At 36.1% G+C, this 23,603-nt stretch overlaps 1 protein-coding gene across 1 annotated transcript in view; it reads left to right on the forward strand.

The window, feature by feature from the left end:
- The window catches only part of PDE3B (phosphodiesterase 3B), an 83,742-nt gene extending 60,856 nt beyond the window's left edge, over window positions 1-22,886 (forward strand). Inside the window, exons 2-16 of the mRNA XM_063398064.1 lie at window positions 4,769-4,819; window positions 5,473-5,718; window positions 8,185-8,330; window positions 10,736-10,842; window positions 11,009-11,219; window positions 11,769-11,842; window positions 12,350-12,453; window positions 13,199-13,333; window positions 14,812-14,923; window positions 15,645-15,758; window positions 17,403-17,602; window positions 18,970-19,173; window positions 19,388-19,549; window positions 20,703-20,943; window positions 21,284-22,886. Coding sequence (XP_063254134.1) covers window positions 4,769-4,819; window positions 5,473-5,718; window positions 8,185-8,330; window positions 10,736-10,842; window positions 11,009-11,219; window positions 11,769-11,842; window positions 12,350-12,453; window positions 13,199-13,333; window positions 14,812-14,923; window positions 15,645-15,758; window positions 17,403-17,602; window positions 18,970-19,173; window positions 19,388-19,549; window positions 20,703-20,943; window positions 21,284-21,510 — 2,334 coding nt within the window. The 3' untranslated portion in view covers window positions 21,511-22,886. The remainder of the gene's footprint in view (window positions 1-4,768; window positions 4,820-5,472; window positions 5,719-8,184; window positions 8,331-10,735; window positions 10,843-11,008; window positions 11,220-11,768; window positions 11,843-12,349; window positions 12,454-13,198; window positions 13,334-14,811; window positions 14,924-15,644; window positions 15,759-17,402; window positions 17,603-18,969; window positions 19,174-19,387; window positions 19,550-20,702; window positions 20,944-21,283) is intronic.
- The last annotated feature ends 717 nt before the right edge of the window (window positions 22,887-23,603 follow it).

Genomic DNA, 23,603 nt, shown 5'->3' on the forward strand with positions numbered 1-23,603 from the left:
TGTAGTAATTTTCAGCTTGACAAAAGTAAAATACATAATCTTTTGTCATGCTTAAGCCTTTGGAAGTTGAAAATACTCCTCAAACAGGTCTTTAGACAAATGGAGTTGTGGTAGTTGTATAAAGATGATCTAAAAAGCCTCCACCCTCTGTGGCATCAACTCTTCTGAGAGACACATCTATTCCAGGCCCCGGAACAGCTGGGTACACTGTGATAGGAAAGATAACCTTTTCTATGGAAAAGTTATTAAAAACAAAACAAAACCCCCTGAAGCCCTGCCGGTTTGCCTTGATTGTCTTCTCTCCTTTCTCATCTGTTTTTAGTTTACTTAGACTATAAACTTCTCAGAGGAGCACTTACTACCTATTATTTTGTGAAAAATAGTGTTGCCTTGCTGCTGCTGTTGGAGCTAGAAGCTGCTTTAGGGAAGGCCTCTGTTGCTGTTACCTTGTTATTTTTTTAACGTGCTTCTGATGCTGCTAACAGTGTGTGCTTTGCCAAAGTGCCATCCTTAAGCTTTGGTGATGCTTAGGTTGATATTCTTGCATTCAAATAGCATGGGAACTCCTCTGAAGTGCATGGAAATATTGGTTTTATTGTTTGAGAAAACATAGGCCTGATGCCTGCTGTCAATTTTTCATATATCCACTGAGTGACAGGAATTTGAAACCTCCTGACATCTGACTGAATACCCATAGTGCAGAATATAGTCTTCATTGTTCAGAACAGTAACTTTAGGGAGAACGTGTTGAGCTTTAACAACTTTTTCAGCCTTTAAAAAACCTTATTCAGCCTTATTTTCAGTGGTGCAAATTCCTTCACTTGAGGCTCTTAGCATGTTTTGAGTGACAAGTTTCAGTTTGACCTATGCTGGCTGATGATGGCCAAATTGGGAAAAGTCACTTGTCCTTAAAGGGGTTCTGTAAGCTGGCTTGTCTTCTTTTAACCATGTTGAAATTTATTTCAGAGACCAAATAGATTCAATTATATAGTTAAAAGTAATACAGACCCTGCCTGTTACAGAACAAGGCATAGTATATGTGTGGGGTTTTGTTTTTGTTAGGTTTTTTTCCTATTTGAAGCTGTCCTCCAAACCCTCGATCAGCTTGTCAGGAAATTATATCAAACCAGGAAAGAGTGTTCATGGCTGTCTGGATAAACTGGGAAGACTCTGGGGTTGGAGTCAGGCTGTTATGAGAACTCCTCCAAACTGACTGGTAATTTCCTATACACATTTCTGGTGGGAATGGCTATGGTTTTGCCCCCTTTTAGAAGTTTCATCTGCAGTGTTAGAGCCCACTGAAGTTTGATTTTCAGAGGAGCTCCAAAACGTGCGGTTGCTGTGATGTTGCCGCTGGCGAGGGACACTCAAAGCCAAAGTGTGTGAGTTACTAAGCAGAGGTCTAAGTTGCAGCTTGGAACTTTTATGACTCAAGTCCATCCTAGATAAGGTGTTTCTTGATGGAGGAGGTGAGGGAAGAACGTTATGTGCAATGGATTACAAAATCTTAGTATTACAGAGTACAGAGCTTTCTGCAACAAGTCTCATGGTTGCAAAATCAGAAATTGCTGAGGCTCTGCCTAAGACCTATTTTAAGGTCTCTTGGTCTGTTCACAGTAGGTCAAAATAAATGGTGTCTTTTCACTCCTGTTGTAAGATTAGTGGTACTCTGGGAATACTTTGTAACTTTTGTTGACGCACGGTAATGAACTTAAACTTCGGCTGCTAAGCTCTCAGCAAAAAGTAATGCCAGAAATGCTGCTTGTTTAGCATTCCCGATTTAACTTGCAAGGCATGGAGTTTGGCTGCTTAAACTAAGTCTGGTATGTAGGGAGAGAAAGAGTAAAATTCTCTTAGTCCTAAGGAGAAAATTCTTCTTTAAACGGAGAAATAGAATTTATCAGCTGTTAACCTTTAAAATCGTCACCCTCCTTGTCTTTCAAACCCTGGCAATTCTGCAGAAGGTGTGTTAAGGAATATGCTGCTGCTTTCTGCTGCTTTCTCCCGAAATTGTTTTTGTGGGAAGGCTTTCTGGATTTTGAGTGCCATCTTGTGGTGTGTTCTCAGCACCCAAGGAAAGGTAACCCCCCTCTCACTGCTAACCTCCGAGGGTTTCCTGAGTGTGGAGATGTACGAAGTCGGATTTACTATGGAAAAATATTCATTGTTTAGAAATCTGCGGGATTTTCCGAGTCGTGCTTAGCAGCAGAGATTGCTCCTAAACTTCTTATCAGTTCATGTTAATTACTTTGATGTGTGGCAGGTGGAATGACCCCTGAAAATGTGACAGACTGTGGTAGCTTGCTAGTTCTGTTAATATACTGTCTTCTCTCAGAAGATATGGCTTCTAATTAATGATGATATATAATGAATTAAAGAAAAATCTGATAGCAAAGTACATGTAAACTGAAGATCTATTATCAAAACTGTTTTAGTTTCTCTGCTGTAAATTGGAATCGGAGGAGAAGATTAAATCTTCTGGTTTGAATAATGACAACAGAAAATTTTCAGTGACGAATCCAAGCTGTGAAATTTTTCATTTAAATAAAATTCTGCATAAAATGATGCCTCATCATTTGAAATATCAAACAATTATTTGCACTGAAAGTAGATTAGAAGGTTTTTCTGCATTGTGTTTACTGGGTGAGCATGGGCCCTAGAGAGCTTATTTATTTACTATAGCAGGGCTAAAACCAAAAGGAAGGTTTTGAACCTTTTTAGTCACAAAAACTGACCCCCAAAATTATAACTTATGTGAGCATGTGTACGTGTACATGTGGCTTAAAGGATAATAAAGGAGTTGAAGTGAATGGTTTGGTTCAGAAATTTTCTGGAGTAAGCAAGATGTTTATTGGTTTGTTTTTTTGTTTGTTAGTTTGTTCAGTTTGTTTTTTAGTTGCTGGTTTCATATTATTATTGTGAGCTTATTTGTAGCAAATAAATAAAATTAGCTAACATACCACATATTTAAAAGAAAAATGAAAAGGAAACCTCTTTTGTGTCCCCTAATGGAGGCTGCAAGATTACAAGCGAGCTGACGCAACCCTGGTGCCCATTAGTATCAAAGGTTACTAATACAACTAACAAAACCCATGTGGACAGCTGATCTTTGCTGCTGACTGAGGCAAAAGTTAATGAAGCAGATTAATGCAGTCTCTGTGTGCGAGCACAGAATGAAACCAAAAGATTTACTGATGTTCAATACAGCAAAGAAACGTCAGTCTTGAAAGAGAAGCTTCATTCACAATGAAGAAAATTTAATAAAACCACTCAAACATACAAACAAATGAAAAAGACCAACCCCGTCTGACAACATGTTGCAAAAACAAAATGCATCATGGCAAAGTGGGTATGGCCAGAGAATGCTGGTCGTTATCTTACTGTTTGTCAGAGACAGAAAGCCAAAATAAGAAAAAGAAAACTAAACAAACAAACAAACATGGTAGCTAGATTATTCCCTTAAAAAATCCCCCAAACTCTCAAATACCTAAATTCTTAATTCTTGATCTGCTTGCTTTACCCTGTATGATTTTCTGATAGAGCACAACTTACTCCCAGTTCAAGCACATGCTTCATGGCAGATCTCTTCAGTTTTCCGAGCAAGTGGATGTCATAACTATTAACTTTAAACATGGTTTAGTGGCATCTCTGTGAAGATAACTGAAAAGAAAAAGATCCTTTAAGTGCCTCCCTTGCCTGGGACTGCTGGCATGTCCCCACCTGTGTTTCTTTTTCGACACTTTCTGGACCTTCCTCTGGATAAGCACCAAAACATTGTGTTTTCTCCATGGAAGTGCTGTTAGTCCTAGAGGAACAAAAACATACCTAGTTCTCACCTATAAAAATAAGCAAAAGAGCTTCCAGGATTGCAAAATATGAATTAGCAAGTGGGGTATTGGCATGCTGTTTTTGCTCTGTAGCTATGAAAAAAAGCGAAAAGCTATGTTTAATTTGTGAATACACATTTTGCAAATGGATTAATTTATCAGAGAATAATTAGAATCTGTCGAGAAGTCATGAAGATTGAAAGCTTTTGAAACAGAACAGACATCTGAATTTCATTTCTTGTATGTTGTTTTCATTTTTTGTCAGTATAGAAGACAAATTAAGTGAGTACTGTTGACGTACTTGAAGCTGATAGCATCTTCAGTTTGTGTTGCTGACGTTCTTTTGTGGGTTTGGTGGGTTTAGTGAGGTTATTCAGAACATGGGGCTTTGTAGCCATGTTCAAGCAAAGCCTAACAAAACCTTCTGCAAGAAAATGTTTTTTAAAGTACCAATTTTTAACCTCTTTTTGGAGAAATTTTTGCCTCCCTTTAAAAGTACATGATTTAATGTAATGCTTTTCTCGCTGTATTTACAAAAATTGCTTCTGTTTGAATGATTCTGGAAAGAAAAATATTTTGGTGGTTTTAGGCTAGATTTGCTTTTGTAGGTTGAGGTGAATAGAAGCAGGAAAGCACCATCATCACCAAAGTTAATGTGCATGTTGAATGATTTATAAGCAATCTAAAAATATTGAAATAAGGCCATATTATTCTGTGATCGTGATATCTCTGTTGCATGCAATTCTTTTAAACTCTTCTTTAGGGCTCTTGTTGGGTAGCATTAACTGAGAATATGGCCCAAATTATATATGAAAAAAATGAACGGAGAAACATTTCTCATTGCATCATATAATCAAAATTTAAGCCATTGCTGTTTTCCAACATCAGCACATCACCTATTAATCTTTTTTCTTTTTTTTTTTTTTTTTTAACCTTTACAGATGATACTTTGGGATTGGGATTTGAAGCAATGCTACAAGCCCTATTACCAGGTCAGTATATTACGAATTTGAGTTTTTTTCTGAAATGTAATTAAGAGTTCAAAACCGTCAAATTGTTTAAAAATGTTCAAACTGTCAGATTTCAGTTCTTCTGTTGATGCTCTATTTGCCTAATTTTTATCTCTGTCTCTTATATTGTGGTAAGCTCTTCTTATTCCTGTTCAGAGAATTAAAATTAAAAAATTAAAACTAATCACTTTTGTTTGGACAATTTTTTTTATAATTTCTTTCAGTAGAATCAGGGTTAATAAAAATTGGAAGGTTGTGGAAATTGTACCTCTGTAAGGGGCTCTAACAGTTTGACTGCCAAAATTTGTTGATATTGTTGGAAGAGAAAGGATACCAAGTTTAATGCTGAGACAAAGTAATGAAAACAGAGACAAATTGCCAACAGATTTCAAATAGAGAAAAATAAACTGAAAGCTAATGTTGAATTGTGACTTATTTTTTATTTTGTGAAAAAAACCCTGCAGAACTGTTGTCTGAATGTCTATATATATTTTATTCAGAAGAAATTATGTTGCACTGATTTTTTCAAATTTATCTTTGCAACATTTGCAATGCAGAAGATACTTATTTAAAACAAAGAACGCAGTGAAGTATTTTGACATATTAATAGTTTGCAACATTTCCATCTATTCCAGAGTGCTGGCAGTGGGAATGGAGTGGATGTCTCGGTACTGCACGAGGCTCGGAACATGCTCACGGAGCTCCTGAGTGACCCGTGTCTCCCACCACATGTGATCTCTTCTCTTCGAAGCATTAACAGCCTCATTGGTGCTTTCTCAGGAGCGTGCAGGCCAAAGGCCAGCCCATTCACACCCTTTCCTGGGTTCTTCCCCTGCCCTGAAATAGAGGATCCTGCTGAAAAGGACCGCAAGCTGCTCAAGGTCATGTGGCTTTCATTTTCATTCATGTGTGTGTTGCAATTAAAAAAAAAATAGATAAAGGAAAATTCATCTAGAAAGAATGCTCCTGTATGTGTAGCAGGTTCTCTACTGAGTACCCGTGGACAATGTTTAAGGTCAAAAGGGAGCAGCTGTGAAAACTCATTGAATTGAAATGGAGATAGGTACTAAAATGCAAATTCAAGTGGTTGATGGACAGACAGGTACAAGCAGTGGTCTGCACCCTGACCATATCATTCTTCAAAATACCAGCAAATATAAACTGAAGATGTTATAGTCTCATTGTATGGGACAAACAGGGCTGATCTGATTCTTCCACATTCTTTATCTAACCATTACTGTCAGTGTGGCTTTTTCATTGACCTTTTTTTCCCCAAGAAATTTACTCTTGTGGACAGCAAACCAGCCATCATACAGAAGCAAATCAGCCATGTAAAAGGAAAATTATCCCTTCTTTTTCTTCAGCAAATCAATTTATGAGACCAGTGTAAAATCTACTGTCACTTCTCCATTACTCGAGGTTAATAAGTGAAAGCAAGACTGTAGTTACTACATGAAATGCTAAGGAATGTGGTGGAAAAAAAAATACAATATAGAAGCTCAGCTGCAGAGCATCAGAGCTAATAATTCCAGCCCAGTATTGACAGCTTGAGCCTGTTTATTGTGGAGGCTGCTGTGGGACATGCCCTGTAGTTGTTTATGTTTCCAGGAAGTGGGCAACCTGGCCCAAACTGATCATCTGGTTGGCTTAGTATTCTGGAGCTGGATTCAGCCTGTGAAATGTCTGTTGGGAACCATATTTTTGGGGGAAACATAATTGTCTACAGGTTACTCTGTGGAAGATCCTGCAGAGCCACTGCAGTATGAAATTCCTTGTAATGTCACATGGATCCCTGCAGGAATCAGTTGGGCAGAGATTGCAGTCATTCAGCATGTTTTAATTTGTACAGTTCTTTAAAAGCTGCTAAGGATTGGCATGCCTTTTATTTTTTAAAATTTCTTAATAGCTAGTCAAAATAGTGTGAAATGAAAAATATTCACTGCTGGAGACCAGTTATAGAGTCTGTGAGATGGAAATATTATGGGTTTTGCAGCTATTCTCTTTTTCTCCTTCGTAAAAGTAACTTTATCGTCAAATTTTGGGGGGTTTCTGTATAGAAATTTGCCTAGTGCTTGGCACGATCATTCAGTAATTGTTTGGTTTTGGTGTATGTTTAAGAGTAAGCCCAAATATTTCCCCCTTGTAAGTTACTGCAAGAGAAAGATTTCTTTTGCTTTTAGAAAGCAAGTAAGTGAGCAAAAATTCCAGGTTATAGCACAGCAAAGAAAATATTATGAAAGTGTTTCTTCAAAATGGATGACCTTGGAAGGTTCCCATTCTCTCTTTCTCCGATTTGGAATAAAAAGGTCTCCTCCTTTTTTTTTTTTTTTTTTTCCCCTGTGGATTATGTGTATCTTTATTTCTCTTCTCTGACTGGTTTCCAAAGTGTGTTCAGTTATAATTTGCAGGTTGATTAGGGGGTCACCAAGTTGATTAGAGGGTTGAAGCACCTCTCATACAAGGCACGGTTGAGAGAATTGTGATTGTTCATGGTGGAGAAGGCTTTGGGGTGACCTGCTTGTGGTCTTCCAGGAGCTGAAGGGAGCCTGCAGGAAAGGTGGAGAGGGGTTATTTACACAAACATGCAGTGACAGGACAGGGAGGGAATGGCTTCAGACTGAAAGAGGGCAGGATTAGATCAGGTATTAGGCCAGGTTGGATGGGGCTGTGAGCAGTCTGGTCTAGGGAAAGATGTCCCTATCCATGGCAGGGCGGGCTGGAACTAGAGGATATTTAAGGTCCCTTCCCACACAGATTGTTCTATGATTCAACAGTGAACTGCCTGTTCTCCTTGATAGGAAAGGAATCAAAAACAAGGAAAAGAATGTAACTGAAACTGGGCTTCAGTCCTTGGGCTAGTCATAACTGGTTATCTAATGCTAACCCTTCTCCCTGGGTTTATTGGAAGTGTGAACTGCCCAGTATTCAGAAAAAAAAAATTAAATATGAAACAAAAAAACATTGCAAGGCTACCCTGCAACAGAAACACTTGCCACTTCCATCAGGACTGTCCCTAGAACTGTCCTCAGGTTTCCTAGTGTATGACAGTGGAATGCTTGCCAGATGGGTGAATTTCTGCTGTTACTAGCATGATTTTAACAGATTTCACAGAATAGGCAAGTAAAAGCTGTCTAGGCAAACCCCTGAGTATGCACATCTCTTATGTCCTGGCCTTATTGCCCTTGGGAGACCCCCACCTGGAGTAAGATACCATGCCTGTGGTAAGGTACCACATCAGCTGTTTCACTAGAAAAATTAACAATAAATAGCCCTTACAAACCATAAATAAAATTTTAACATCTGCTTTTACTTTCATGGATTTTAACCATGGTCAAATTACTCAACAGGGATTAAGTAGCAGGAGCAGCCTGCCTACCCCACAGCTGAGACGATCCTCAGGAGTTTCTGGCTTGTCACCTATAGAATCAACATCATCTCGATGGGAACGGAGTAACATTAGCAAGAGATCCCATCAGGAGTATAGCACACCAAGGTAAGCACTGAACAGCATTTTAAGGGCAATAGTAAAGCTGGGATTTGGCAGAAGTATTTGATGTAACATCTTGTGAATTAAGTCTCCAAATTCTGCCAGCATAAACTGGAAAAGTTAATTATGTACTATGCTTTGTAACTCTGGTTGATCTTATGTAGAAATCAGGTCATTTTGAGGTTAAATAGTGTGCTCTGTCATAATAAGTAGGCCTTGATATAAGCTTGAGTAGGAAACAGAAAAAAAGTCTAACATACATGATTGCAAAACAAACTAGTTTAGTCTCTAGACTCGTACTGACTTCCTCCTTCTTTTTTTTAAATATATGTATTACTTGCCAACTTTCATATACCCATACATAATTAAAAAGGTGAGACAATTTTCTTGTGGTTGGTTGCCACTGTTGTGTGTATTATTCCTCCAGTCATCAAGCAAGGTGTAAGATGCTTGGAGGTAATAATCTCTTCTCTGCTTGTTAGTAAATATGGTGCAAATAGAGTTTTTATTTCCAGAATTAAGATAACATTCTGAATTAGGATTAAAATTATTTTTTTCTTTTTGTGAAATGTTGTATATTAGTGAAAATTCACACATTTAATTTTATTTAAATGTATAAATGAGTATGCCTTTGCTTCTGAAGTCTGTAAAAATGTATGTGGTTTTGCTTTTCTTGTTTTGTTGGTTTTGTTTGGGCTTTTTAGTTGTTTGCTTGGTTTGTTTTTTGTTTGGTTTGTATTTTGTTGGGTTTTTTTCTTAATGGTTCTACATAGGTCATAAGGAAACTATAACAGATATATTTTTAAAAAACTTGTGAGTTATACTGATAACTGGTAATTATTAGTAGTAGATGGAAATTTATATACACATGTGCAAGAATTTACTTACCATTATTTTATTTAATATTAAAGTGAAGCACTTAAATAATTTGGCCCTTTCAATGTTTTTTCCCCCTTGAATAAAATATGATTTTAAAGGTTTTACATTGTAAAACTTAATTGTGGTTTATGTGTGAAGTATAATTGAAGATTCTAATACGAGCAGAAGTAGTCATTAAAATATTATATTTTCTTGCTGACTTGGTGCCCAGTGTCCAGATGAACCTCCCCAGTTGTATCCACTGGAAATAATCAGGGACCAGAGAAATGGCTTTAACCTTAGCAACCATGGGATTTCAATTTGAGGCTCAGCCCTTCTGCTGCAGTGTCAGTGTACATTTACAGAGGGCTTTCTTACTTTCCTTACTATTCAAAAACAGCTCTTGGGAACTTCTGTTCTATTTGTATGCAGATTTTTGTTTGGTTTTTTATTCAAACATGAGCTCAAAATGTAAAGTTCTTTCTCATGTTGAGGTGAAGTTTCTAGTGTTTCAGTTTATGGCCATTGCTCCTCCTCCTCTTTCTGGGAACCACTGGAAAGTGTCTGGCACCATCATCTCAGCCCACCATTGAGATATTTATAAACATTGGTGAGATCCCCTCTCAGCCTTGTCTCAACTAACCAGGCACAGCTCCTGCAGCCTCTCCTTATATGGGAGATGCTCCAGACCCGTCCTCATCTTTATGGCCTCCACTGGACCCTTTCCAGTAGCTGGGCATACACAGAAATAAATCCATGTTTATTCTGGAACTCATTTTTTAATATTCATGTATTTAAACTAGCGATGGGAGATCAAGTATTTTTTCTGTATTGGACTTTTTTTTGTGATTGGCTTAAGAAAGATTAAATCTGTTTTGATAAATACTATTTTCCCCTCCTGAGGTGAAATAGTTTTTTGTAAACTCTTTTCACTTCGAAGTAAACACATACAGTTATTTTTAATTGCATATAACGTTTTCGTTCGTGAAAGGAAATGTATTTTTAACTTACGGAGTGAAATTTGGTCCCTGGAACAGCAGATGGCAGGATTGAGCAATTGAGTAGAAGGACTTGGCCGCTGACGCAAAACACGCTTTGATGTCAAGAGCAGCTTTAGTTTTCAGGTTATAATACATAAAATAATTAATTGAATGTCCAAAATTTCTTTGGCTGTGTAAGGTTTTCATTGTATTTCCGAAGTAATCAATTCTCAGATCTGTTAGGAAACAGTCTGCTTCAAATGTCCAAGGAAGGTAGCGTGTTAGAAAGTAAAACCTGTCACACATTGTCTGAGTATCTTTACTGCATCATTTTAGGACTGTGTTAAGTTTTTTGTTGCTTTGAATCAGTACACAGCAGTTTTTATTTCACATAGTTGACATATATTTTCTAGCTGGTTTTAAATTTGATTGCTATGTAGTATTCTCTTTTCCTTGAATGGTGGCAGACCTGTTACAGGGCAGTGTAGCTATTTTTAAAGCATTTTATTTAATAAAAGTGGAAAACAAACTAGGAAACAAAGAAAAAAAAATTCCTTACTGTTTTCTTTTCAGCCAAGGATCTCACTCAAATGGGTCTTTTGGTGCAAACTTGCTGACAATACCAAAGCAAAGATCATCCTCTGTGACCTTGACTCATCACATGGGTCCCAGACGAGCAGGTAGGATCATACAATTTGTAATAACAGAATGGTACATCAAAGGTTTTTCTCATGTAAGCATAGCACTAAAATAACATCAGCATGTCCCTCATTGTTTAAATCCAGTCTTTGTAAACACCGACGACTTCATTGTCATCTGAACCCTGTGTAATGTTTGTTTTGGAAGGTGCTTCTCCTGGCCTGAGTCCCGTGGGTTCACCAAGCCATGGATCTGTCTCCAGTGGGGCTTTCAGCAACTGGTCACCCGTAGAGTTCCCTGACACTGCTGATTTCCTCACTAAACCAAGCATTAACATACACAAGCCTCCAGGACACACACCTAGCTCGCCAGATTTTCAGCAGCCAGTTAAAACACCTGTAGGTTATATGTGTAGCAGGTACTGTAAACTCTGTTATAATTTCAGTCACTTCAAATGGGTTGGAAAGAATGCAACTAAAATGAAACAAAAATATTATCAAGACCTATGCTCCTACTAGGATTGAAAAAGGGCATAAATTTCATAATAATCTGTATCTGTGTTACTCAGGGGAAAATAAACAATGCTGAGTGTATGTTGCTGCTTTGACACGGCCCATCCTTCTCAGCAGCTGTTATTGTAGAGGAACAGTATTGTATGGAGTTTTAGAAAAGGAGGGTTTCTTACTTGGGAATTGGATTCTGTGTTTCTGATTACTTTATTAATTATGAGCTGTACTTTAATAATTCGGGGGTCGAAGTCTGGGGGAGGTGATGGTTGATTATTACCTAAGGACAGATTAAACCTATATGTGCCAGATTTAGGAGAAAATACTCAGGTCAGTTGTTGAAGGAACCTTCACAAGCCTTTTTAAAAAAAGTGATCTGCAGATATTTTTCAGTAGAAGACAGCAGTAGCAAAACAAGAAAGTTACTGAATGTTGTAAATATTTTTCATGTATTCTGTAAGCTGTGGACGTCAGATACTCAAGCCTGTTCCAATACCAGAACCAGACTTTGCAGAATACAGAGACAGAAAATCAGGTGGGATTTCAAAATAGACAAATACTTGATGTCAACTTGCTGCCTTTTTTTCCCCCAAGCCAGTTAAATTAAAATTTTACTATTTCTGCATAGTTTTTCCTATATTTTAATGTATGTATTTAATTTTGTTTTGTGTTTTAGAATAATCAAAATAAAACAAAATATTTCCTGCTTCATAGTAAGGGTTTTAAAGCAGGCTTCTACTAATACCTTTATAGTTCTGTGCCCCATGTACTCCAGTGATCTACCAAATAAGCTAAACTAATCAGTGAACCAATTTTTTCAAATAAAAGCTATGATTTTATCTCTCTTAATCCTCAGATATGTTTTGTCTAATGAATTTTGTCCTTTACTACCTTTTTTTGCACATTTCTTAAAGAAAATGGTTTAGAAACAAGCTATTATTTATATTTGTGACAAATCTGTATGATCAGTTAAAAATGATTAAACAGTAGTAATTTACAAATCAGCTATTGATATAGAATTTCTGTATGTGTTTTCTTTAAGGTGAAATTGCAAGTGCTAGTGTATCCAAAGAATCTTTCCACCATATGGAGAAGAGGAAAGATGAAGGGAAGGAAATGATTGATCAAACACAAAATAAACTACTTGTAAGCATGTAATTGCAAAAAAAACCAAAAACTTGCTATAACTTTTCTCAATTCAGTATTTCCTTATCATTGCTAACTTGCTGTGAAGAGGCCTATACATTGCTAAAAAAGTAATTTCTAAAGGGTTATGATGCATGGTTGGAATTCAAATTTTCAGTTAACGATTGTTTACCTTGCATAAGCGTCATTAAAAAATTACAAGAAAGGTTGTGATTGTATTGATTTTGTTGGTCAATATTGATTTGTGTCGATTTAATGTTGAGAGGGTATGCTCAAACACCGATTGGCTAATATTTTCTTTTGGAAGTTTATGAAAGATGCAGCAGTTGCAGTGAGACTTACAAATGAATGTTCAGTACAGTGCTATTAACATTTTGGGTTTATACTTCAGGTGTATGGTTAATTGTCCAATTAACCTATTCTTAAAACTCAGAAAATCTTTGGTTAGCCTATGCATATGTTTTGCTTTGTTCTATTAACTCATCTTGTTTAAAAGTAAATAAGAAGGAAAATTCAGCACCATCTCAGAAAGCCCTGGAATCTGCTGCCCAGAGCAGGAAAAGTCAAGCCTCTAAGTGTGCTATTTGCGATATTGATTTATAATTTTCTCATAACCGTAGTTGCAGCACCATTCAATAAATTCACTAATGATTTATCATTTTCAAGGCTTTTTTTTGCCAAGACAACTGATAAATTAGTTTTCATTGTTATTTTAGAGATGATAAAGTATCTTAATCTCATACAGGTGGAACAGAGTTCTACATTAGAAGCAATGTTATTAGACCATGATTCACTAATGGAGAAGATGAACAATTGGAATTTCCAAGTTTTTGACCTTGTAAAAGAAATGGGAGATCAGTCTGGAAGGATCCTTAGCCAGGTTTGTTGTCCTTTATTATATGAGGGAGGGTATGTAAAGCTGTTCTTTATTGCAACCATGAAGAAGTTTTGCAGTCAACATTTATGTGAATGCTATCTTGAAAAGCAGAAATATGACTTCTCATGTACTCCATGTCATTGTAAACCATAAAAAATGGCTTATCTATAGAGAATGTGTTCCACTTTTTCTGAATTTTATTCTCAGTGTAAATAAGTTAGGTTCATACTGACTAGGTTTTGCCATAGTCTGCCATTTCCTGTGCAAAATTATGTCCCGCTTTCAGAATTACTATTCTGTGAAACCAATGCTTTTTTCTTTATTTCAGTAAAATACTTCTGCCAGTGCTACACCTGGGAGGGAAAAGAAACGATCTTTGAGGCAGTCTTTTGCCTCCTGATCCTACAAACAGTGGGATTTTTTCCATGCTGCTTTCTGCACGTCATATCCCTTTTATCTCTTTCTGACTTATTACTAAGCTCTTCCGTGCAGTTTCATGTTTGCTAAAGCCAAACCTGCTGGCAGGTGCAAGAGTAGGATTCTGTTTGCTCTTCCCCAGCTTCTCCCTTTCATCAAGGTCATCTGGAAGCTTCTGCCTCTTTCTTTAGAGTGGATTTAGCAATCAAGGACCTTCTGATCTGACCACTAAACAGTTTTCTTTCGTATCTTAGTTTTCCACTCTGGAGTGGTGTCCCCTAATTTGGGAGTTCGTGTTCCTCTGAGCACCTCCCATGCTTCAGAACTTCTTGTTCCTCTCCTGTGTCTAGGAAAAAAACTTATAAAAATGAGTAGCAGTGACTTGATTTATTTTTTTTTTAAATATTTGCAGCCTTGGGGAAGCATTAAGCTTTGAAGTACACTAAGTTCTACATGTAAAGAATAATATATGGTTCATATACATACATGGAAGTTCTGAGTACCTGTTTGAAATACTTCGTAATTTACCAACTTATTTTGTTAAAAACACTCAAGATAAATCATAATAAAGACAAGAAATAGGATCTTTTTGCCAAAGTCTCAAAAACAACCACAATATTGGGGAGCTAGTGTTGTTTCTTTCTCTTTATTATTAATGACTCTGCTGTTACAAGTAAATAATTTGAAATTTTGAATAAGTCAGAATACAAGTTTCTTCTTTTTAGGTCACTAATGGAATAAAGCATGACTTATTTAGTCTTATGAAAAATGTTGAGGTATATTATTAAAAATCAGTTTTATCAGTGCATAGAATTATCAGTAATGAAATTAAAGCTTTTATTATTCTTTATTGAGAAGATCATATTAATCCACATTTTTGTGCTAAAAATGTATTAAATATATCTTTATGACAATAGCATTCCGATAATCTTTAGTGGAATTTCAGTGATTTCCATGTCTGTCGCTAAGTAAAATTTTAAAAGCAAGAATATTTTTAAAGCTGAAAAAGCAAAACATGCATTGGTACATCTTTCTGACTTAAATTAATACCAATCTTTGTTTAGGTAACTTATACCTTGTTTCAAGACACTGGCTTGTTTGAAATTTTCAAAATCCCCACTCAAGAATTCATGAATTACTTCCGTGCGCTAGAGAACGGCTACCGGGATATTCCCTGTAAGTGCTCCAGGGTTACACATGGAATTTCTATATCATTGTCTCTCCTTTGGTGTGTGCATTTATATTTGTAGGCAGCTTAGTGTGTTTTTAATGGATGCACTTGACAGAGCTTAGAACGCGTCTAATGAATTGCAGGACAAAGTGGGTGGACTCTAAAACCGAATTTGTTAATTTGGAGTTTGAAGATAATCTTAAGGAATTTGAATTTGTAGTTGAATCAACCACGCTGAAGTCAGTGGGAGAATAGTTGCTGATTTAACAGAAATTTGGGTGAGGTCTTTAATAAAATGAGAAGAAAATAGAGAAATTTTTAGGTAGTTATTCACCTTGCTGTGCAGGGCAGACAGATTTATTGGAAAACAAAACAAAACCCACACTTCCCCACTCCACAGATGTTTGCCCAGCCCAGGTGCTTGTAGGCATCAGATTGCAGGCCATGCTTGTTTCTCAACATTATTGATTTAAAAGGCCATTTAATCCCTTCCTAAGGCCCAGGTAGGATGAAGTATGCATAGACAGTGTTTGATATTTATCTAACTGCCTTCTTAAAAATGTTCAGTGATACATAAACCTACTGCTGACATTTCGAATACTATTTTTCCTTTTATAACTAATTAAAATCTCACTTATACCTTTTGTCCATTTCTCTTTTTTTGTCGTCTTTGTTATTCCTTTTGATGACATTTCAGGTAATATTTTTTTCTTGTGTCTTGTTCAGATCACAATCGTATCCATGCCACAGATGTTCTCCATGCAGTGTGGTACCTGACCACACGGCCCATTCCTGGATTTCAGCAGGTCCGTCATGAGCATGTAATGGACAGTGATATAGGTATGTATTCACACAGGTTATTTCTGTTTGCTGAAGAATGTTATAATGAAACTACAACAGGTAAACCAAATTGCTCTGGAAGAAAATGTCTTATTATTCTTATGAGTCACTTCTTTTTTTTTTTTTTTTTTTTTTTTTGTGCTTTTATATAAGGCAGTAGAAAAAAAATCACAAAGCACACACCGTTCAGAAATATCATGCAATTGACTTTTAGAAAAATTATTAGATGAGTAATGGTTAGTTTGTTAGCCAAGAAAACTGGTTCACTTCATAAATTTTCTATGCTGAATGAAACCTCTGTATTCTGCCATAGTCAGGGTATTTTTAGCATTTGAAATACATTAGGCTGATATTTCTTAACTTTATTGGAAAGTTAAATAGACCGAAGAAAAAAATACCAAAGTATTTGACTTAATTGAAGTTCTCCTTAATGGCTTCAGTATAAAAATTAATATTTTAGAATTCTATGTTAGGTATCACATGCAGACTTTCAAACACTGAAGTGACCACCCCAACAATAACTGCATAAGAGCATCCCTGAAAAGGAAATAATACCTCCAAATTCAACTGTTACGGGAAGTTATTTCCAATTAAGTTTGCTTTTGTGTTGTCTGTGACTTCATAGAGGTAACTTTTTAATTTAGAATTTGTAATTTTTACCAATTGTATCCTGTAAGTAAAGGATAAAAAAAAAAGGTTGTAAACATAGACTTCGATGCCAAAGGGTTTGTATTTCAGAAAAATTAAAAGGGGAAATCAAGCACTCTCCAAGAACTCTGTTTTATGTGTGTAGTAGAAAAAGACAAGACACGGGTCATGTGGCTTTTAAAGGGCGGGAATTTTGTCTTTTTTCCAAGTTTGTCCATATCTATTGATTGTACCCCATTGTCTTTTCTTTCTCCAGGTGTTAAATGGGTTGGGACTGGACACTTAACTGGAGAAAAGTGATAAAAATAATTTTATTCTCCTCTACAAAAAAAAAAAAAAAAAGAAAAAATAAAAGAAGAAATTATAATCTTATTGCTTGGAAAGTCTTCAATATAGATATTTTCAGGCTTTTAATCCTTGCTTATTCTATTAAGGCAAAGGAGTTCCACTTATATTATGCAATGATGAAATAAGTGCTATTCCTTTTCCTTTTTTTTAAAGTAGTGACTTTGTCCACGGGAAAGAGGATAATAAAACTGTCAATCTTCTTGTCATGTAAATGTTCCCAAATTAATGGCGTTAATTCCTTTTGTGGTAGTTTCCACTGCCCCCTCCAGGTTTTCCTGTAGGTTTGCAAGTTCAAGGCATGGGAAAATCAAAGAAATACGAGGGAAGATGCTGATTAATCTCTTCTGGGACTAGTTCAGGTTGGAGACAAGCAGTAGAAGGCTCGTTAGTGCTACAAAGTTGCAACTCAATGCATTTCAACTTTTCTTCAAAATTGTTAGTTTATAAAATAATAATAAATATTATTAGGACTTCTTATTTTTTTAAATATAAGTCTTTGCCAATTATTCAGCTTCATGACAACATGGATAATTGTGCCATGTCTGCAACAGTGTCTGGCTGTTTATACGCATTTATAATATATTACAAATATGAATGAAATACTGTTCTAAAAAAATATTCTGGTTTTGTACTTTGAATTTTTTTTAGATGAAGCCAGTGATATTGCCCCAGTTCAAGTCATCTACACTTCTTCAAAAAGCTGTCCTATTGCTGATGATAGTTATGGTTGTCTGGCATCAAACATTCCTGCTTTGGAACTGATGGCTTTGTATGTAGCAGCTGCCATGCACGACTATGATCATCCTGGACGTACAAATGCTTTTCTAGTGGCCACAAATGCACCTCAGGTAAGAACCTCTTCACGCAGAAAATTATTGTTTGTGTCTGAAATCAATATAAAGAATTTTTTTTCTATTCTATATCGCTAAAGTAAGTTGTTTAGGATTTAATATTTAAGGCGCAATTTAAGAAATGAGGAAATTAATGTGTACTATACTTGTGCAATATTTTTATTTTTCTTTCCTGTTAAATTCTGGTGTGTTTTGTATGTATTGATTGTGTATGCATATAGAATCAACTTTGAATTTGCAAAATTGAAAATAACAGCATAAACCAGTGCAGGATAGAGCAAAGGATTATTTCATAGAGAGCTGGCCCTAGGTCTAAGCCACTGTGATGGCTATTTGGATCTCTCTTAGTAAGTTACAGAGAAGAAACTTAAATAACAATAACAACATCATCAACAACGATGGATCAGAAACTGGTACAGCTTCTTGGGAGATAAAGACTTTGAAAGTGAACTTTCCAATCAGTTTTCAACAACTCCTTATTAAAAGAGAGCTTAGGATGTAGGCACTTAGGTATTTCTGCTGAAAACAGCACACAAGGAGGAACAAAACCAAACAACACAGACATCCATCACCGAGTTTCAAAAATACAAGCATTCTTTGAAAAATTTCAAAAAACATTGGCCAAATGAAGTTTTTTTTCAGATTCTGTTTAATCTATATTTGATTAATTATTTTCTAGGGTGTTTATATAAAACATGGATGCTGTGAATAGAATCTGCTACTGTTTTTATATTTTAGTTAGCTTGTTTACAGTTAAAATTTCTGCATTAAACATAGCCCTTTGAAAACTAGTGTTATGATACTTTGCACCATTTTCCATTATGACAATTCTTATGTGTTTTGGAGTCTTTTTTGTGTTGGGGTTTTTTATTTGTTTTGTTTTGTTTTGGTTTTTTTTTTGTTGTTTGTTTGTTTCTTTGTTTTTGTTGGGTTGGGGTTTTTGTTGTTTTTGTTTTTCCAACACAATTAAGAGGAAATAAAAGCATATACTTAGATCTCTTTTTTTCCTTGTTTTCTTTTTTACATTACTGTATGATGTAAAATACACGTTGTTCCACACATACACTGTTCAAAGTCTCAAGTGGTTTGTGTATGTGTGCCTAAAGTCTGAATTCAGCTGTAAGTAAGGCATTGTTAAGGACTTTCAAGAAACAAAGAACTTTGCTAATTGTTGAGTTTGGGGGGGTTTTACCTCATCTGTCTTTTTTGTGTCATTTTAACCCCAAAACTAGAAGACAAAAATTTTTTTTTATTTTTACTAACATTGTTTCTAACTAGCCTGTAAACTTCAGAATATTTAATGATAACTTTAAAACTTCCCTGTGTAATTTACGATTCTTTCCTTGTTTTTTTTTTTCCTGTAGGCTGTTCTCTACAATGACAGGTCAGTTTTAGAAAATCACCATGCTGCATCTGCCTGGAATCTTTTCTTATCACGACCAGAATACAACTTTTTATTGAACCTTGATCACGTAGAATTCAAGCGCTTTCGTTTCTTAGTGATTGAAGCGATCCTTGCCACAGACCTCAAGAAGCATTTTGATTTCCTTGCAGAGTTCAATGCCAAGGTTTGTTCCACTTTAGTGGCTGCACTGATCTGGTCTTGATATACCGATGTTATCATTGCTTCTCAGCAGTTTTAATCACATTCATTTAAAGTTTTATATTATTTAAATTTAAGCTCTTAAAATGCAAATAGAGTATTTCCTTTGTACAAACCAGCTGATTGCCTAATAAACCCATGGCTGAAGAGTTTTAACTCGATGTCTGTGCCTACCCCAGGTCAATGGCATGAACAGCAATGGCATAGAATGGAGCAATGAGAACGATCGCCTGCTGGCCTGTCAAATATGCATCAAACTGGCTGATATTAATGGCCCAGCCAAAGTCAGGGACCTGCACCTGAAATGGACTGAAGGCATTGTCAATGAATTTTATGAACAGGTGGGTGTGGAAAGAGCAATTTTCTCTTTTTAATGATGGGCAGATGATTGATTCTTTGTTTTACCAGTGGTTTAAACTAAAATAAGCTTTATTCCGTGTTTTAAATCTTCAGGTATGTCCATCTTCTCATTCCGAATACTGAAAATTATTTTCACATGTAGCTTACTAACATGATGGTTTAGTTTCTAATAATTGTGTTAGAAAACAAGCTCCCAGCCAATATTTTCCATTTTTCTGATATTAGGGGATTTTTGAGGGGAAGAGCTTCTTTCCTTAAGATGATGCTGATAAATCAAAATAACTTCTTTCACTTTCAGAAGTTAAGTTCGCAGATGTGTTTCTAGGTGAAAGAATATGTTCAAAATCCACAAGACTAAAAATGTATGTTCAGCTCTAGAACGATAAGGTCCATGGAAGTGCTGAGATAAGTAATTATAGCTCAGATTTTTCTACGAGCAACTGTTCAATGTTTCATTTCTTCAGTTTATAAAATGGGAAAAAACCCTAAACAAACAAAGAAAACAAACCACTTTACTCTGGATATTATAGCTCATTTCATTCTTCTGTGGCCTTGCAGGGCATGCTATTATCAACATGCCTTGCTATGGCTGGTTACTCTGACACTTTCTCTGCTCATCAGCTCAGCAATTGAAGCTGAATCTCTGCCTCCTCTGCAGCCATCCTGTAAAGGCAGAGGAATAGCAGCTCCAGGAGAACTAGTTCTCCATCCAGACACAAGCAAAGCTGGAGGGAGGATTATGGACTGTGCAAGTCTGAGCCACAATGTGTCTTTATTTTAAACTGGCCTAATTACATTTTCGTTCACTTGGTCTGTACAGTTATACTCCCCATGTGATGGTTCATGGAATCACAGAATATCCTGAGTTGGAAGGGACCACTGGGGTCATCAAAGCCTGACTCCTGGCCCTGCACAAAACAACTGAGGATATCCAACCTAAACCTTCCCTGATACAGTTTTGTGCCATTCCATCAGGTCCTGTTACTGCTCACTGGAGACATCAGTGCCTTTCCATGTGCTTCCCCTCGATAGGAAGCTGGAGCTTACTCAATTCATTAGAAGTAATTTTTAAAATAAGTATTTAAAGCTAATTTTATGAGAAATTCTGATAGGTTTTTTTCATTTCTTTTTCAGGGTGATGAAGAAGCAAGTCTTGGGTTACCTATAAGCCCCTTCATGGATCGTTCTTCTCCCCAGCTTGCGAAACTGCAGGAATCTTTCATCACTCACATAGTTGGCCCCCTTTGTAATTCCTACAACGCAGCTGGGTTGCTTCCAGGGCAGTGGATTGATGAGGAGGAGGGGGATACTGAAGATGATGATGGTGCACAGTTAGAGAGTGATGATGAAGAAATGGAAGATGATCTTATTTTAAGTAAGTTCCTGTGTTTCTGTTGGTGCTTAGTTGTCCTTCAGTAGCTTCAGACATAGCAGTGACAGTTGAAATTGTGCAGTTCAAATCTTGTAGATTTTGGTGTTAGGTTGCTTCATACATTCTCCTCTTTCAATAAAGATTTTGTTGCTACCAGGAGACTTGCAATTTAAAACAGAAACTTGTTGATATCCTTTGCCATGCCACTGTTTAAATATTCAGAATAATCATCCGTGTGCCTCGCTCAAATTTACATCTCGCTTGCAATGTACCATTGGTTTTGTGTGTGTAAAATACAATTACTTGGAATGTCAAACAATCCAATATGCTTATAATTTTACAGAAGCTCAAAGAAAAAAAGGTAGACGAATATTTTGCCAGCTAATACACCACCTCAGCGAAAATCACAAAATATGGAAGAAAGTGATCGAAGAGGAGGAAAAAAACAAAACAGAAGGAGCCAAACTGCTGACTGAAATCTCATCTTTACCTCAAGCAGATGACATTCAGGTTATTGAGGAAGCTGATGAAGATGATGAGCGACAACTAGGAGAAGACAAGACATGCTAAGGGAACTCCAGTGGAGTCCAGTGTGATGACAGCCTATGTTTATTCCACTGTGCTGACTTCAGACCGACGCAGTTCACATAAAATCGAAAGGCCTTAATACTGTGAGAGGATTCTTTTCACCCTGGTGGAATCCCACTCCTATGCACTTTCGCCACACAGAATATGGAACTTTATTCAGAGATTGAGTATTGTATACCCTGATGCAAAGTTCTTTATGCCTTAGTTGGTATAAAATATCCTGATATAATGCTGCCTTGCTGAATATGGAACTCTTCTTTTCCTTGAGGTACCTGCAGTTTTTAAAAAAACGTTCAGTGACTTTGATTACCAAAGTGGCAAGAACTTTTCGCTAACAAGGAACCGCGGGATGAATCCTAATGTTGTCTTGAGTTGCTTATTTCATGTTGTTTTTGAACATGAATGAGAAAAAAGTCTGTGCCTACATGAAAACTGTGTTACTGCTGCAGTGCAAGCCTGTTGTGGGGTGTCTACCTAGTGCAGTAGTGTGCTTCATGTAGTCATCTCAGAGCAACTGTTCAAGGACTGTGACATAAATGCTGAATTCTGATATTTGTGGTTTAAAAAGAGGAAAGAAAATCCAGGTGCATCTATTTCTGATGCTTTTTATTATTGTGCATAATCTGATGTTTTATTTTTGCAGAAAATATTCAGGTTTGCAGTGGATGTTCATGATAATTCATTGAATACAAGGCCATTCTCATCTGTTGCCTTGCTGTTTTGTGGTAGAATATTAAAACCTGTTCAGCTACTTAAATTATGAAGGAATTTTATTCTTTTAGTCGTAAGTAGTGTTGTGTTTCCTGCCCTTACTCAGGTTCACATTTAAAAACAACTCAACCACATCATAGATTTTTATCTTGCACCCATTTCCCGTATTAAATTTTAAGGAAATAAGATCGTATCTCATTTATTCTTTGTATGTAAAGCTTTAGGAGAATTAAAGATTTTTTTTTTAAAGACATAAACTAAACTGTTTCAAAGTGGCTCCTTTAATTTGCCCCACACTTCTTCTTCTATCACAGACACAGCTTTTATTGCCTTCAAGTTTGATGTACATCCTGAAATACACATATGGAAACCAGAAGGTGGAAACTTTGAGTAAAGCCTGATAGAAGATGAAAATAACTGTACTGTACTGCATTTTAGATTGTTGAGTTTTAAAGTAAACTTGCACATTCCACCCAATGTATTTTTAGAAACACTACCATTGTAGGTCTAATTTGTAAACAAACAGGTCATAAATTAGGCTACAGGTAAGCAAGCCACAGATAAACCTAGTTTTAAAAGTGCTCCTTTTAGTACTAAACCTTTAAATGCTGTGTAGTTGAACTGAATAAAACCCAAGTGCACGTGTACTATTTCTAAATGTGTCTCAGCATATTTGTGTTTGCATCAATTGACTTGGAAAAAAAAGAGATAACTTTGTGTAAAGTGTATTACACTATTTTACACAGATTTTCATTCTGCAATTTCATTGGCCAGTTTAAATAACTGAAAGGTTTAGGTGGTTTTTTTGCATTTTTTGCTAATAAGCCTTTTTGTGGATACACTTAAAAGATCACTGAAATGTGCTTTTGTTATATCTTCAGTGCCAAATTCCCCTTTGCTGCCATTATCACTATCACTGCAGGTTTTTTGTAACACGAGCAGTGTTAAAACAGTATTTCTGTCGTTAATAAAATGTTGCACTATTGAAGCTGGCACTTACTGATCATACAGCTGTATTTTACATTTCTTTGATCATATATTCTTCTTACAGATAATGTGAAGACTAGAAAAATCCTGATTCTTACAGTATGCTGTATTTTCAGCATTTTGTGTTTAGATAGTGTGTTTGTGTACATAAATGTCATTTTAATATTGTTTAATATCATTTTGCTTTGTCTGAAAAAAGGATATTAATTAGTTTGTCTAAAGTTACTGTTCTGTTATTTTACATGACAAGGTTCCATTTTTAGTTTCCCTTAAAGTGTTATTATTTTAAAAAATAACAGAAATATAATAAGGTAAAAATTAAGATTTTATCTTTAACTAGAACACTGGCAGGATTTAGATTTAGTGACATCTTTGCC

The sequence above is a fragment of the Prinia subflava genome, chromosome 5, assembly GCF_021018805.1.
Source record: "Prinia subflava isolate CZ2003 ecotype Zambia chromosome 5, Cam_Psub_1.2, whole genome shotgun sequence".
In the NCBI taxonomy this organism is placed as follows: Eukaryota; Metazoa; Chordata; class Aves; order Passeriformes; family Cisticolidae; genus Prinia; species Prinia subflava.